General features: G+C 40.5%; 1 protein-coding gene across 1 annotated transcript in view; it reads left to right on the top strand.

Annotated features, from left to right (window-relative positions):
* The first annotated feature begins 4,010 nt into the window (after nucleotides 1–4,010).
* Nucleotides 4,011–15,545, top strand: part of CAMK4 (calcium/calmodulin dependent protein kinase IV) — a 147,171-nt gene continuing 135,636 nt past the window's right edge. Inside the window, exon 1 of the mRNA XM_066339871.1 lies at nucleotides 4,011–4,245. Within this exon, the coding sequence (XP_066195968.1) occupies nucleotides 4,082–4,245 (164 nt within the window). The 5' untranslated portion in view covers nucleotides 4,011–4,081. The remainder of the gene's footprint in view (nucleotides 4,246–15,545) is intronic.

A 15,545-nucleotide genomic window follows, 5' to 3' on the forward strand; every position in this document is an offset into this window, starting at 1 on the left:
AGATGTTGCAGAAAATAAAACATAATGAAAGGCTTTGTATTTCTTGGGGGTTAGGTTTTGTTCCTTTTTACTCCAAAGAATTTTTTCCCCATAATTTACCAAGAAGACTTAAGTGTCATACTTAAGACTATTTAACAAAACAAAGGGGTGGTTGAAGCTTGGAGGGAGAGAGAAGACAAGTTTTGGGGCAGGTAAAGGACAGAGCTTCAGGCAGACTGGCACTCCAGTTTTTGGCGTTCGGGGAGAAAGCACGGCTGGGTTGGTGTTCCTGCTAGAACAGTTCACTGTCTCTGGAGGAGTCCAGTCCTGGGAAATCTGACATCACCTGCTCCTGGGCCCTGGAATTCTGAGCTTCTCTGCCTCCCTGCGGGAGCTGGGCCAGCCCTGCCCCACCGTCGTGGTTCCATCAGTGCTGCTCATCTGCTACAGAGTGACCCTGCACCCCCCTGCCCTGCTGGGACACCCTGCCCCTGCCCTGCCGGGACATCCTGCCATCCCAGCTACCAGCCCGGGACTTTTCCACTGTTCCAGCTTGGTGCTCTGAGGATCCTACAAAGGCACCGAGACCAAACTGCCCTGGGTTTTTGTGAAGCAAAGCCCTCGAGGTTCTTGGTACTGTTTTTGTTATCAATGCTGAAGTTGGGTTTTTTTGTTTGTTTGCTTTGTTATACATACTAGTAAAGAACTGCTATTTCTATTTCCAAAAATTTTTGCCAAAAGATTTTAACTGAAAAATTATAATTAGAAAAAGGGTGGTGGTGGTTTACATTCTCCATTCCAAGGGAAGCTCCAGCTTCCCCTGGCAGATACCTGTCTTCCCAAACCAAGAGAGTATTCAGCTGGGAAAACCAATGACAGGGAAGGGAAGTGAAAGCTTTCAGGATTTATCCTGATCTTCACTTCTTTGACTTGCATGTGACACAATTTGAGCAACTTCTGTTTCAGAAAACTTAATCTGTATTACAATTATAGCAGATAAGCATCTGGTCTACCACAGGTGGAAATGTGGAATCTGTACTGGATCATCTTCATAAAGAAGAAAGCTCTAGTACATTAAAACTGTTTTGAAAGAAATATTCCGTAATGTGGACTATATCTGACAATTTTTTTTCATAGACAGCACTACCTTTATTACAAGAAGTGTGGACACATGGTATCTTCAATAAGAAGCTGCTGCAGTTTGGCCAGGAAGAAATACTGACATAAATTTCAGGTGATTAACAGTACTCTTTTAAATGATGCCCACAAACTGGAAATTACTTATTGAAAACTTGGGACAGAATTTGTTTTTTTCTTGAGTTCCTACACAAGGCCTAACTGTTAGAACTGCATGAAAATTTCAGAAGTCAAGTTAAAAAAGTTCCTATCCTACACTTATCTTTCAATTTAGCCTTCTAAAATATGTTCTGCTTATACCTGCTGCAGTGATGTCTGTACATAGGACAAGAGCATTCACAAAACAAGGCCACAGCAACCAGGAGGGCAGAAAGATTACTGATCCCACACCTCCACCAAGACACCAGATAACATTCCTGGTTTGGGGTTTAAATTTATGTGTGACAGGAGAGAGGCAGAAGACTGGACATCGCTTGAATGTATGTTTTGTTCATATAAATTGCTTCTTCCTTGACCTGCCTTTTTTCTCTAAGTGTGAAACCTGGGTTTGTTGGCAGGAAAATTATGATCTTTGTATCTCCATAATAAAATTTTGTACATAGTGTGTCACAAAATGAAGATTTGTAGTAGTTTCATGTCCAATAAGTTGGTGCAAATCTTCACATGGTTAATATAGACCTGAGTTGGAGCACTGCACATTTGATACATTGTCCTTGGTGTCCATGAGACTGAGAGGCATTATTTTGCTGGTTAGATACAGTGTGCAACCTGAAGACTTTCTTTAATTCCAGATGGACATATTTGGACATAATTACCTTAATTTTTGGAGGATGTGGACCTTCTGAAGAACATTGTCCAGTCAGTGTTCAAGTGCAAGGTTGTCAGCATGGTGCAATGCAGCTCCATTTTGAGTCAGATTCAAGTAAAATGCCTTTTCTAGAGATACCCCAGTTTAAAGACAAAAACAAAAACAAAACATAAAAGGAAATCCACTGGTGCTATGTCCTTTAGCAAGAAGTAGCTGAAAACTCATGATAGCTATATCCAGATTGTTAGAGATATGAATTTGATTGCAGGTACCTGGGTAAATAGAGTGCAACAAAAATAATTTCTTCAAAAACCCACTAAAACAGAATTATATGTGCCTTTTGGCTTGCAGAATGTGTTAGATATTTGATTAAAAATATAATGTGGAAAACTACTGTCTTCTACGTGTGCTGATTTGCCATTTTTTGTGTGTGACTGTTTTCATCAGTGACCATTTCTTTTCCCAGGAGATGCTGTTAACGAAAAAATGGAAAAGTGTCATCTATCAGCCAAAGACTTATGACGAAAAGTTCTGCATGCACCAGCAGAGACACAGCGAGCTGGGTGGTTGAAAGAGGGCATAAGCAGCAGCAAAAAGGCTGCCTTGCCTGCTGATCTCAGCCCTGTAACTATGGGTGCTCTGGGAATGATGTTCATCTCAAAGGAAATTTGGAGTTGCTGTCAAACTGTATTGGATGGAACTTGGTTTTCTAATCAGGACTTTGGGTTACTTTTTCCTGACTTTTAAATATGGATTTGAAAATCACAAAATCTCAAATTACAGTGGGGATCTCCATTTTAATTTTATAGTGGCAATAAGTAAACTTGAAGCAAAAAGGTTTTATCTCTCTCATTTATCTCTTATCCTTTCCAACACTAACAAAGATTAGTTTAGGAGATACTTCTATTATCTGATTACTCAGAGAGAAGCATTTCTTTGTTAAGATCTTTGAGAAATTAAGAGGTTCAGAATTAAGATCCCCCACCTGGTTACTGTAGGGAACTTATGGAACAATAAGAGGTGAATGTTTGTGAGGGGAAACAAATAATTTTGGTAAACATCAATACACCTGAATTAGCACAATGCTGAATAGGATACTGTGCTTTATTTGAGCAAGAAATACTCAAAAACATGATGTTTAAAAACAGGCCAGTGGATTGTGGTTGAAAATTAGAGGACAATACTTTGTCCCTTCTGCTGCACAGGTTTGCACATGGTCCATTTTACCTCCTGCCTGTGCTGGCATGGCAGTGTGAGTGGGTGTAACAGCACAGAGAAGGATGTGAGTGGGACTGATTTGGCACACTATGCATGCGAGGCACACACAACTGCTGCTGTTTAATTTTGCCACTACACCAACAGAAACGACGCTTCTATAGATGTTTCTGGCTAAGGATTTTGCAGTCGGGGATGTTAGCATGCTTTAGTATAATTCGCATACGTTTTATAACCTGCAGATTTCATAACCTGTAAAGAGTGGCATTGCAGCACAGCAATTCTATTTCTCTACTGCTTCTTTTAGTTCTCTGGTGGGAAGGGGAGATGTGTTTTGGGGATTTTTATAGCAATGTTCGAGAATTTGTCAGTCTCTTTCTTTCCTACTGCTGTTTGCCTTGTTCAGCCTCAGCCCCCACACCCTCCTCGCCAAATTCACGGCAGAATTCCTGAACTCCCGCTCGGGAACCGGGAAAACGCTGCGGCATGGCAGGCCGGAGCCCACCTCGCTACGGGCTGCGCATCCTGCCCTGCCCCGCCGCCCGCGGATCGGGATGCATTTCTCCTCCCGTGCGGCTGATTCCCCGCGGGCCCGTGTCCCGCTCCCGGTGAACTCGCAGCGCTCCCTCCGCCCCGGCCGGCCCCGGGGGTCTCCCGCTCGGCCCGGCGGGGCGATGGAGCGGGGGGCGATGGAGCGGGGGGCGATGCAGCTGTATGTCCCCGCCCCACCGCCTCGCCGGGCTGGGGACCCGCCACCGCCTCTCCAGCGCGGCGCAGGGGGGGAAGGAGGAGGAGGGGAGAGGGAGGGGAGAGCGAGGGAGGGAAGGAAATAAGTAAGGAAGGAGAGAAAGAGGGAGGGAGGCGAGGTGTAGCCGCCGCCTTATCGCTGTGCGTTCTGCAGCCGGCGCGGAGGAGAGGACAGCCCCCGGCAGGCGTCCCGGCATGCTGAAAGTCACCATGCCCTCATCCTCCTCGTCCTCCTCATCCTCCTCCTCCGGCTCCTCAGCCGCCAGCCACCCGGGCTCGGCCGCGCCCGACTACTGGATCGATGGCTCCAATAAGGACACCCTGGCTCACTACTTCGAGCTGGAGTCCGAGCTGGGACGGTGAGGCGGCGCCGGGCCGGGCCGGGGGCGCGGGGGGCGGCCGGGGCGGGGTGTCCCTGCCCACGCCGCTATGGCGAGAGCGGCAAAACTTTGGTGTGCGTGAGCGGCAGCAGGAGACCGTGCGGCTTTCACGAGGGGCAGGCTATCGAAGGAAAAAAAATCTCAGCTTCTCGGGAGCCAAGCCGAGAAATCCCCGGGTGAAGGGAATGATTTTTAGGAGGTGGCATCCCGCGGACGTGGCCCGAGCGGGCGGCTTTTAGTCAGGGTACCTGTGTGTTACCAGCCCCCATGCGCTGTCGGCTGAAGGGTGGGCATCACTTCGGGAGCGCCGAAACGCCGCCTCATTCACGGCACCCCTTCACACCAGACCTTCCGCCGTTCTCTCTGTCACCGGAACTCTGCGCTGACAAAACTCCTACCCGAGACAGGATTCCCTGAATAGGCCTCTCTGCAAGCAGGGTCCTACCCATCGGGGTGCAATGTAGGCGCTTGAGCTGCTACATCTTCATTCATTAATTTTGCACTACTGCCCTGGTGATGGTCTTGCCCAGCAACTTAAAGGTCCTAAGTCTTCGGGTTTTAAAAACCGAAGTCGGGTGTAAAACGCTATATCTGACGTGCAATTTTTGCCCTCCTAATGCATTTATTAGTTCATAACGTGCAAAAAAAGTGGAAAGTTACAGGGTTTTTTTAACGGTTCATAGTACATCACTGAAATGTGTAAGTCATTAGGTAGCAAATAGCAATTGCTGTTTTGCCAGTGACAGAGTATTAAAACTCCTTAATAAATGTGCAAAATTCACAGATAATAACATGGTTGTCTTGTTAGAATGCTTTTCAGAAAAGACCTAAAATGAAAGTTATTGCTACAAAGCATACCTGTGCTTCCTGTACTGTAACTGATAGGGGCAAGAGAGGTGACAGAAATACAATATACTATAATTCTTGGCTTTCTGCCTAGGTCTTATGCATCTGCTGCTGCTTTTTCCCCTACTATTGCTACTGTTCTTACCCAGATATAAATAGGCATCATTTTATGTATGCTTATCACATTTATACTTGACTTCACTGTACCCCTGTGCAGAAGCATAAAAGTATAAAGCAGGAAATGTTGCTGTGCTGGTTTTGTGCTTAGAGTTGACAAAAAAGGGAACAAAACAGAATGCTGGTGAATTACAACAGTTGGTAGTAACCCTGTCACCTGGATCGGTGACAGACCTCTTCTCTGAGGTCTGTCTAGAATCCTCTTACCACTGGTGATAGTGGCTGTGGGCTTTGCTTAAGTGTAATCTCTATTGGTGAACCATCTTGGGTTTATTGCATAAGGAAGAGTTTTTAACATGTGAAATCTCCAGTTTTTGGTAGGAAGAGTTAATGCCTGTAAAAGTACTACAGTAAAGATGAGATGCAATGGATTTTTCTACCTTGCAAGGTGAGAGAGTAAATGTTGAAACACTAACAAATGGTTTGAATATGGAAGATAACCACACCCAAGCAGTGTAGAGATGTGAGCCTTTAGGTCTGCACTGCTTCCTGTAGGAAGTAACATCCAAAACAAAAGCTAAAACAATACAGGAGAAAACAACGATATTAATCAAAGATTAAGAGGTAGAGAGGAGACAGAAGAACTTGGAGGGATACATACTTTGAGAGAAAATTTCTCAAGTGGGTATGGCAATGACATCTTGGCCCTTAGGTCCCAAGACGAGCTTTGAGGTATTTTCAGAGCCAGCATCCAGAGTGCTGATGATTATCTCAGAACCACTATGATAGGTGTATCTTGGTAAATCTATAAGGAAGATCCAACAATCCATCTTGGTTCCCTTGAAGTGTATGTTTTCTCTTGGTAACCCCGTCTCCAAACTTCTAGTTTTGGATATGGTTTTGAGTATGTCTACAAAAAACCAAAAGTATTCATTGTTTAGTTAGATTAGTGGTGGGGAAAATGTGTCAGGTGAGGCTGAATAATGTGGCTGTATGATCCCTTTAGATGCAGTAAATAAAGTAATATACTGAAATAACCAATGGAAAACATGAACCTAAATTATCTTTAGCAAATACAGGGATTGAAAGATGTCTTTTGGCAGACTGAAGACCTGCATTTGGACAGCTGTGCCCAAATATGGGAGTTTCCCTTTGGAAGGAGTGCTCCTTGTGCAAAGTATGTCTGACATATCCCTAAGATGTCTTACTCTGTAACTCTTGCTTACATGACTAACTAAGCAGTCCTGGAAGAAGAGGGAGATGATACTTTTAGAAAGAAGAATAAATGCCTGTAAGCTTAGATGGGAGTCAGCAGTTGTTTTTAAACAGTGGAGTTCCACAGGGATCAGTTCACTTGTCTGTGCTGCTCAATGTGTTCATAGATAAAGGAGTTGAACAGAGATACTTGCTGGTCTTTGTAAATTGTCAAGGGTTTAAAGGTTGTGTTGCCTGTGAAGAATTACAGAATGACCTTACTCTACTGTTGGGGCATTTAAATGGCAGATGACATTTCGTTTAGATAAATAAAATGGGTGTGGAGGAGAAACCATTAAGAAACCGTTCAATTTTCCTCTGTGCCTAGTAAAAGCTGTAGTGATGTTATGAGAGGTATCTGGAGACACAAATGACATGGATGGAAAATCTCATTAGAGGTGCTTATTGTCTTTTTGGTGGTTTTTTTTTTTTTTTTTTTTTTTTCATGCAAGCTCTTTGGGGTATCTGTTAAAAAATGGGGTATCTAGTCAAACATCAACAACAAGAGGTAAGACTTCCAGTGTGCTGGAAGTCCTGGCCACTGGATACTATGGATGCTAAAGGGTTACGTGGAATTAATGGGCAACTAGGCAAGTTTACATGCAGGAAACCCACTAAGACTGATTAAACATGAAGATACTAACTACTGAACTGTAAGTTATTGAGAGTTTTGAGGGTATTTTCTGAGTGTTGATAGGAGTTTGCTCTCTTCTTGCATTCTTGAGGCATCTGTTTTTTGCCACTGTTCGTACTCTGTGTTAAACAGGCCTTTATTCTTATTATTTTATTCTATTTTTATGTTCCACTGAAGCCCTGATTAGTTCACCTTCCTCTTAGTCAGTTTTTACAAGGGTTTTTGTGTATAAGTGGAGCTCAAAATACTGCAAATGTGAAATTTTGTCCTTTGTTTTACAAAATGTTTTTGTTTTACAGGTTGCAATTGGTGATGTAGAGTTTGGAATTTTGTTCTGAGTGTATTTCATCTAAAAGCTTATTTTCCACACTCCTTTGGAAAAAGATACTGAAAATATTGTACTCTAAACTTGTATTTCCTTAAGGACTAAAACCTTTTGTTAGCCTTGTATAACCCTTGCAGTATCTTTTGGTACAGTTTTTGAATTCACGGTTGAATAACTATGGTATTTGAGTGAAGAATAAATTCAGTACTGATTTTATTGACACTCAGCAATATTATAAAAAATTGAAATTTTCTTTCATTTTGGATTATACTTGACAGACACCATCTTTGCCTATAACTAACTAATTACATAACTATCTGAGTTGAAACTATAGTATTACTATTGTAGGCAGATTGCAAATCTATTAAATGATCAAAACCAGATTTCCAATCAAATCCTTTAGCCTTTCTTTTTTCCCAAGGTTACCTTTTCCTGCATGGGCACTCTTTCAGTTGTATGATCCTTCTGAAGACTCAGACTGAAAGGCTCTCAATACTTGGCAGCTTAGCCTGGACTGATGGTGTGAGCTGAATCATAGGTGGTTTATGTCCTTTAGCACAGAGAAAGTTAAAATGTAATGTACACTTTGAACTCAAGACTTCAGTGTGTTGAATGACTTCTTATTCTTCAATCGTATTTATGAAAGCTGTCATCCTAACATCTACTTTTGTAATGGCAGTAGTAGATGAAATCAGCTAACTTCTTTGCTAGATGGTTTAACCTAGCAAAGCTAAAACTTCTTTGTCAAGATGATAAAAGCATTATTTTATAGAAATTGATTGGTTTTGCACTTGATGCTTTGAAATTCAGTTTTTGCTTTGAAAACATGTCAATTGTTTTACCCTCTGTCCCTTCATTAAGAAAAGGGACTTTTTTCTATTAATCTCAGGAGTAATTTGTTCTGCATCCTCTTTGCCCTGCTTATTTTGAAAACCACTTGCTCAGTATGCTTTAGGGTGCATTTAAAGAGGTCTGTCCCTCTTTCAATAATGCTTTTGCCCACTTGCTTGTGAATTTATTTTTAGTGGACCTGAGGATTTTCCAAAATGATGCAGGCATGCAAGTGACAGACACCACATGGTGCTAGTTGTCTGAATGTGAGAGCATGGAGTCCTTTTAGGAATTAAGATGAGAATTATCTTTGAGCAGAAAGATAATTCTGCTCAAAGTGCAGATTTGCCAGTGTAGATTTGCCTGTTCCACAAACTATAACTTACTTGTTAACCTAAAACCTTCAGACAAGCAGGAAGCATTTTCCCTCTGGCAGTTCCTGCCCATAGGGAAGGTTTTTGAAGAGGTGGGTCTAGCGCCTCATTTGGGAATGTTGTTGTTGGACCTTGCTTTGAGGTAGAAAGATAGGAGAGAGAGTGGACAGGGTGAAGTTCCTCACTTGGGTACCAGAACTTGCAGTGAATAGCCCAGGCTTTGACAACTAAAATTATTTATTCAGTGCAGGAAGTTAATTTTTTCTCAGTTTTGTCTGGTTCAGTGTTGTCTGGTTTATTCAGAAGTAAAAACTGTGTTGAAAAAGCAATAAAAGAAAATTTACCATTCCATAACTAATATCTGAAATGAATAGGTGATCAATTCTGTGTAAATTTAACAGCTTTCTCATACATAAGAAAAGGGCTATTAATAATAAAAAATTATGATAGAGAATGGTTATTTCTTGATTTTCAAGTTGGGGTTTTTTTCTGTCAGCTGCTGTGCTTTTGTGTCACTGGTTTAGATAATGTTTTCTAATTCAAAAAATTGTATTTCTAGTGGAGAAAATTAATAGCTCTTGAAGTAAGTATTCTTAAGAATACTGGAAAAGTTTTTTTCACAGATTGGTTTTAGGAGTGATAATAATATAATTTGTGTTAATACAAAAATTGTCATTCTTGAAAAAACATTGCATTAGACTGCAAGAGGTAAGATGTAACAAAGTCATTCTTTTGGCATATTATGTAGAGAATCATAGAATATCTTGAATTAAAAGGCACCTACCAGGATTGTCAAAGTCCAAGTCTTGCTGAGAGACAAAATCTGAAATCAAATAAGTATTTTCCAGAGCAGTTGAAAGAGAGTGAATGTAGAATAAGCCCGTGCGATTCTGGATGGAGAGCAGATAAATTTACTGAAGTTCTGTGGCATCAGAAGCATATTATGTGTTCATTCCACTGTGTCTTTTTTTGTGTGTCCAAGTGTGCACATTATTGTGTAAGGGATTATAATGGACACAGTTTCATTGGCAGAATTCTTCCAGTAAGAGATGTTTAAATGCTTGTTCACACAGTAAAAAGCCACGTTTAAAAAGACCACCAGTTATGCATGGTGGCCAGTGAAAAAATACTCAGCAGTTTCCAGTAGCTTGTGCCCCATCTGTGGAAGTTCAAATGCTTGCTGGAAAGGGCTCACTATCCTCTTCAGTCACTCAGACAAGGAAGTTTTATTTTCCTGAATATTGTCTGAAAAGTTCAATAAGGAAATTTTTAAAAGTAGTCATTCCTAATGCTTATTTTGTTTAAAGTGCATTAAATTGAGCCAGCTTTATTGCAGTAAACCTGAACGATTCTTCTGTGGTGTTCTGCTATCCACAATGTCTCCCTATCAACAGAACAGTCTTCTGGCGGTCTGGAAGCCCAAAAATTCCCATAGGGAGTAAATGCACAGAAGAGTCAAGTAACATTACTGTGTCGGAGGTTGCCAGGTCCAGTCTGGTGCTGCCTTGAGTTGGTGGGCGAAGACCTGTGGTGATCCTGCTGTGGTGGCTCTTGTGTCGGCTGGGGCATTTGTGTCTGAGCGCAGCACCGTCCTGCACTCCGGCGCTGGTTTCGCTCCTGAAAAGACACCTACTCCCAACGAGGATTATGCTGCTTACTGCCGTGATATATGACAGGAGCTGTGATGTTATCAGCTGTTTCCAAGTCTCCCACAAGTAAGACTTCTCCTTTTAGACAAACCCAATTCTCTTATGGGTCGGGGAAACAGATCTGGCTCATCAGAGTCTATGGGACCAGGATCAAAGGGGTCTTTTTCATCTTCTCCCTCTTCCCCATTCCCGGGACAGTGGCCAGCAGCAAATTGCAGTGCCCGATATCTTTCTTTCACGTCTGTTGGGGAAGGAGGTGTCACAGATCACGGTGTTTGGTAACTTTCTTCCACCTCCAGTGGGGGAGGAGGAGTTGATGGCTGTACAAAAGGATTTATAGCCTTCAGTGGGTCTGCCAGTTGTACCGGATCATTAACCACAGCTTGAAACTGTTCTTGTTTTTCCATAGTCCTGTAAATCTCCCTCCAAGAGGGAAGCTGCCACCTTATTCTCCTTTGTGCCAGTATGGTTTAACCCTCATACTGTCCCAAAGTCTTTTGTAAATATAGTAGATGGAGAGACATTTTTTCCCTCAGCAGCTGCCCACTTCAGTAAAAGTTTTAAGTCACGAGAGGGCAAGGACCTGCTATTTTTCTTTATCAGCTCAAACATAAGCAGAAAAATGTCTCTCTTCTGGGCAGACATTCCCTGACCCAGGTTTCCTTTCCCTGGCTCACCTCCTGATCCTCCAGAGGGATTGTGTTGGGCCCAATCCTGCTCTTTCAGCAGCACTTCAGTTCTGAGGGGTTGCTGGTTGCCACACAGCCTAGGCAGATATTCGCTTCCTCACACAGGAGCACCAATTGGCCCCCGACTGAGAGACAGGACTTGAAATGAGGGGTGCAAAGAGTAGTCCAAGCAAGAAGACCAAGCAAAAGGAAATTAAAGGCCCAAGCAGAAAGAAGTTGGAGTTGAAGATATTAAAGTCCAAGCAGAAAGGGGTTGAAGTTGTTTATTTTCCTCTCAGTTCAGTTTTATATGCTGTTGCAGCTCCAAGCAGCTACAGCTCTAAGCTACATCCTTAAGCAAGAATTTCCCACTAGTTACAGAATCAGCCTATTGTTTGCATTACTTGTCAGCCTTTCAAAACTGCATCGTTTCAAAAACCTTGATATCTACATATGCTATACTTTCCCTGTTCTTCTCATATCTTTGGTCACTTATCCCAAGGCCTTTATCGCACCAAGGCCAGAATATCATTAAGCTCCATCGTGCTCTCTGTGTTGTCCCCCATTTGTTTTCCCACAGTGCTGTTGATTATAAGCTCCTTTTATTTATGCAGTTATCTGTGCTAGAGATGAAGAGCCATAAAATGTAAAAGAGAAGGAAACGGGAGCCCTCTTGAGGAACAAAAATAATTATAAAATGTGCTGTCCTTTGACAGTTTACTTTCTATATATCATGCCATTTTGTGGGGGGATAACATAAAAGCAAGAGTCATAAGAGTCATAATTCATAGCCTTAAAAACAAAACACTAAATTTTATGCCCTTCAGCAAATGTATCATCTATGTTCCAATGCATACCTTGCTGTGAAGCATCCATATGCTGCAGATAAGATGCCAGGACTCTAACTTTATCCCAGAACTGATGTCATCTCCACAGTCCTTTTCCCCGAGACCTTCCTCACCAGAAACATCTCTCCTCTGGCTTGTCTCCAGGCTTTGTGAAGAAAAACCAAAACCAGCTTGCTTGGATATAAGGAATAGCTGTCAATTCTAAAACAGGGTCATGTATGTGTTTCCCTCCGTACCTTTCCCTGCTATAACTTTTACTTCTTGTGAATATTCATGTTTTCTTCTCAATTGAGATGATTATGAGCACACTAGTATGTTTACTTATTTCCAGTCTTTTGGTCTTTAAAGCATATCTGTGTCTAGCAGGTTCACTGGGTTTGGGTACTGATACTGCATCTTAATATACTCTATTTAGTGCAATTTTGTTAATGTTTGCACCATAGACTTCAGCAGAATGGAATACAAATAAAAATTTTCAGCAAATGTCTTGTTCTTATCTTTTTGTATTGAGGTGGCTGGGAGGGACAGTCAACCAGATCAGCAGCCAGTGGCATTATCTTCAAGCACTTCTGAAATAATGTTCATACTGATTTTCTCTAAATAGTCCTTGTTAACAGACAGTGCCAAAGTGTTAACAGACAGTGCCAAAGAATGTGGTATGTGATTTTATTTTGCACTTAGCTGAAAAAAAATTAAACACTTGAAATTATTGGACCTCTGTACCCTTCTCTGGAAAGCTGGCCATAATTATGCAGCTTTCACTTGATAATAAGATCTTTAGCTGTAATGTTCTTTGGTGATTAGTTGTTTGAACTTTATTCAAACTTGAGTACTTATCTCTTTCAGATTCTCTCTAGACAAGATATTGTTTGCTGTTTTCTGACTTATTAGGTGCACCAGCCTAATGTTGTGGATCAACAAGAGTATTTTAAGAACATGCTTTGAACCAGAAAAAAATTCAATGCTTTTGACACACTTTGATTATTTTATATTATTGTGGTGGTGTTTCATAGTTTTAGACTTTTGGAGAGAAAATTGATGTTTTGGCAGGGCTTATAAGGCCCTGAGAGGACCTTCCATGGATGAGTACAGACTTTTTTTGATGTTTTTTTTTAACCTATTGAGATATTTTCTTGATTAATAAACCACAGGTCTGATCTGATGTCCAATGCTTTACAGATGTTTGGGGTTTTATCTTCCTGACGGAGAATATGTTTGTGAGCTCCCCGTGTTGTGCAATAATGATTTGTTAAAACTGAATGCAAGACATGCTGACCAACTCTGGCATCATTATCATAATCTATGCTGCTTCAGTGGATGCCCCCAGCCCTGCCTGATGCTGTGGGTGCAGCAAGTGATCCTTCTCTCTACATTCTCTTCAAACCCTCATGATTTTCTGGCTGACTAGCTTAGTAAAATTAAAAACTAAAGGGTTGAAAGCTGATTTTGTAATGGGAAGCATTACTTCATGATGTAGATACTGATGACTGTTTAAGGAAATGACTAATGACATTGTTTAATGACTTTAGGGTCCAAGTGATCAGGGAGAGAAACCTAATAAATGGGTGTTTTCTCCCTCTCACCCTTTTTATTCTGGGGATTCTTTGCATCCTTTTTGATGGAAGCTGCAAATGCTTATACAACACACTTTTCATTGGTCTGCTAGCTAACTGGCAGAGGATTAACTTGAGTTGAAAGAGGAAGACAAATTCTAGTCTTAAAAAAATATGTGCCTTCTAGCCTACTAAAACAACAAGTAATTGATAATATTGTAGCAACACGTATGACACTGAAAAGCCAGTAATATTTTTTTTTGGTGCAGGGAGGAGGAAGATAAATAAATAGTAAATTAATTGTATCTTATTCGCCCTTCAAATATTTTAATTCAAGAATGTTTAAACTTTAAACATGAACAGAGTTTAGTAGTTAAAATTAGCAACTGATTAATTCTAAATAAGATCAGTAATCAATTCCAAATGGAGTCAACATGTAATGGAAAATATGCAGTGAAAGAGACCCTAAAATTCATGAGCACGTTTTTTTTCTCTGACACCTGTAGAGGTGAAACTCATGTCCATCTCTGTATTATCTCCATAATAAATCTGAACATAAATTATTTTTTAAGTTTAAATTCAATTATTGTCTCTCTTCATAATTTATAAGTATTCAAAAGTAGGTGGGGCAGGAATAAAATGGACTGAAAAAGGCAGTTTTATTCATTACTATAAAAGTTGTTCACAGAATTGATTTGATTGGCAGTAGCATATAGAGAACTTTTTTTTTAAGATAATCATTAATTTCAAATGAGAAAAAAAAAGCTTGGTCACCTTCTCCTCAGGATAGTGGTGTAATTTTGACCATTTGAATATTCAGGTTGTCTAGTTAAAGTGCATTACCTCATATTAATGTACAGTGATTTCAAATGTTTTGATCCATACTAGGCTATTTTTATTGTTCATGCTACACTTAGGTAGTAGAATAAAAACACGTAATATTTTAACCTCTTCACATTCTTTTCCCATATGACTTAAGACAACATGAGATGTCATTTGTGATGGAAAAATCATATTAGATATATTTCCCTTACAAATGATTGTCTAAATAAGGGCTGTTGAAATTTATTCTTCACATAAATAGCCCTCAAAATGTTTCTTTCTCTTGTCAGTCTCTATCCTGTGAACTGATTATGTTGCTGTTTGTGAATTAACACAATAAATATATACCAGATAGCCTGTGCAAGTAATTTGTCCTGGTGTTTCTTATGAACCATGTGTCTTCACTGTGTTGAATACCTCGTAAAACCTTTTTACTGTGTTCTGCTCTAGTCATAACTAAGATAGAATAATAATGATTAGCAAGATGTGTTAGTCATCCACAATGGCATATGTGGCCATTAGAAGACCATATGTAATTCTTTAGAGCCATACCTGTTAAAGCTTATTTTATGCATATATTCTTATATTTGCAATAGTTAATTGTCATATTTGGGAACTCTGAAATTTTCATCCCATGATAGATTTCAATATTTTGGCATTTCTTTTTGTTTGAGTTAGAATGCGTAATTCAACTACTTATGCATTGTGGATAAGGGACAGTTTCACGCCATGGAATTATTCAACAATTTTTCATTAAAACTTAAAAACCCCTGCATTTTATGTTTTGTGTTCATTAAAGACATTCTTCACTCGAAGTAACCAGATTGCAAGTTTGAAGTAAGTTAATACCTTGTGCAGTGATGCCTTGTGAAAGCTCTGATTCAGGTCCCTCTTCACTATTTTTGTCTTCTGTCTTTGGTTCTTGCTTGGACTGTGTTGTACAAGCCAAACCAAAAGTGGTGCAGTTTTCATATGATTTATTTCCCTGCTGGAACATAGAGAGGGTACAGTAGCTGTGTTTGTCTACTGCCTCCAGTTAAAAATTCTTCAGGCTTTTCTAAAAAGAGCAATAAACATTATTGAATGGGGTGGGATGGGGTCACATTTGCCTTTTTTACAGCTGCTGTCTTGGTGGCTTTTAGCTGTCTGGTTGGTTGTTGCCCCGACTGTATGTTTTCCATTTTCCTTCTCTGTTTGCAATTGATGAGATTTTATAGTGGAATTCTTGTTATTTGTCTGTACTTCATGACTGTGCAGTTAATGCAGCTAAATTTTATCCTTTTTCTCTTGATCCTACTCCCCAGGTAGTAAGTACAGGCTTTTTCTTTCTGGTACAGTAGCTCTCTGATTCACTGCAA

Source organism: Sylvia atricapilla, chromosome Z (assembly GCF_009819655.1).
Source record: "Sylvia atricapilla isolate bSylAtr1 chromosome Z, bSylAtr1.pri, whole genome shotgun sequence".
Classification (NCBI taxonomy): domain Eukaryota; kingdom Metazoa; phylum Chordata; class Aves; order Passeriformes; family Sylviidae; genus Sylvia; species Sylvia atricapilla.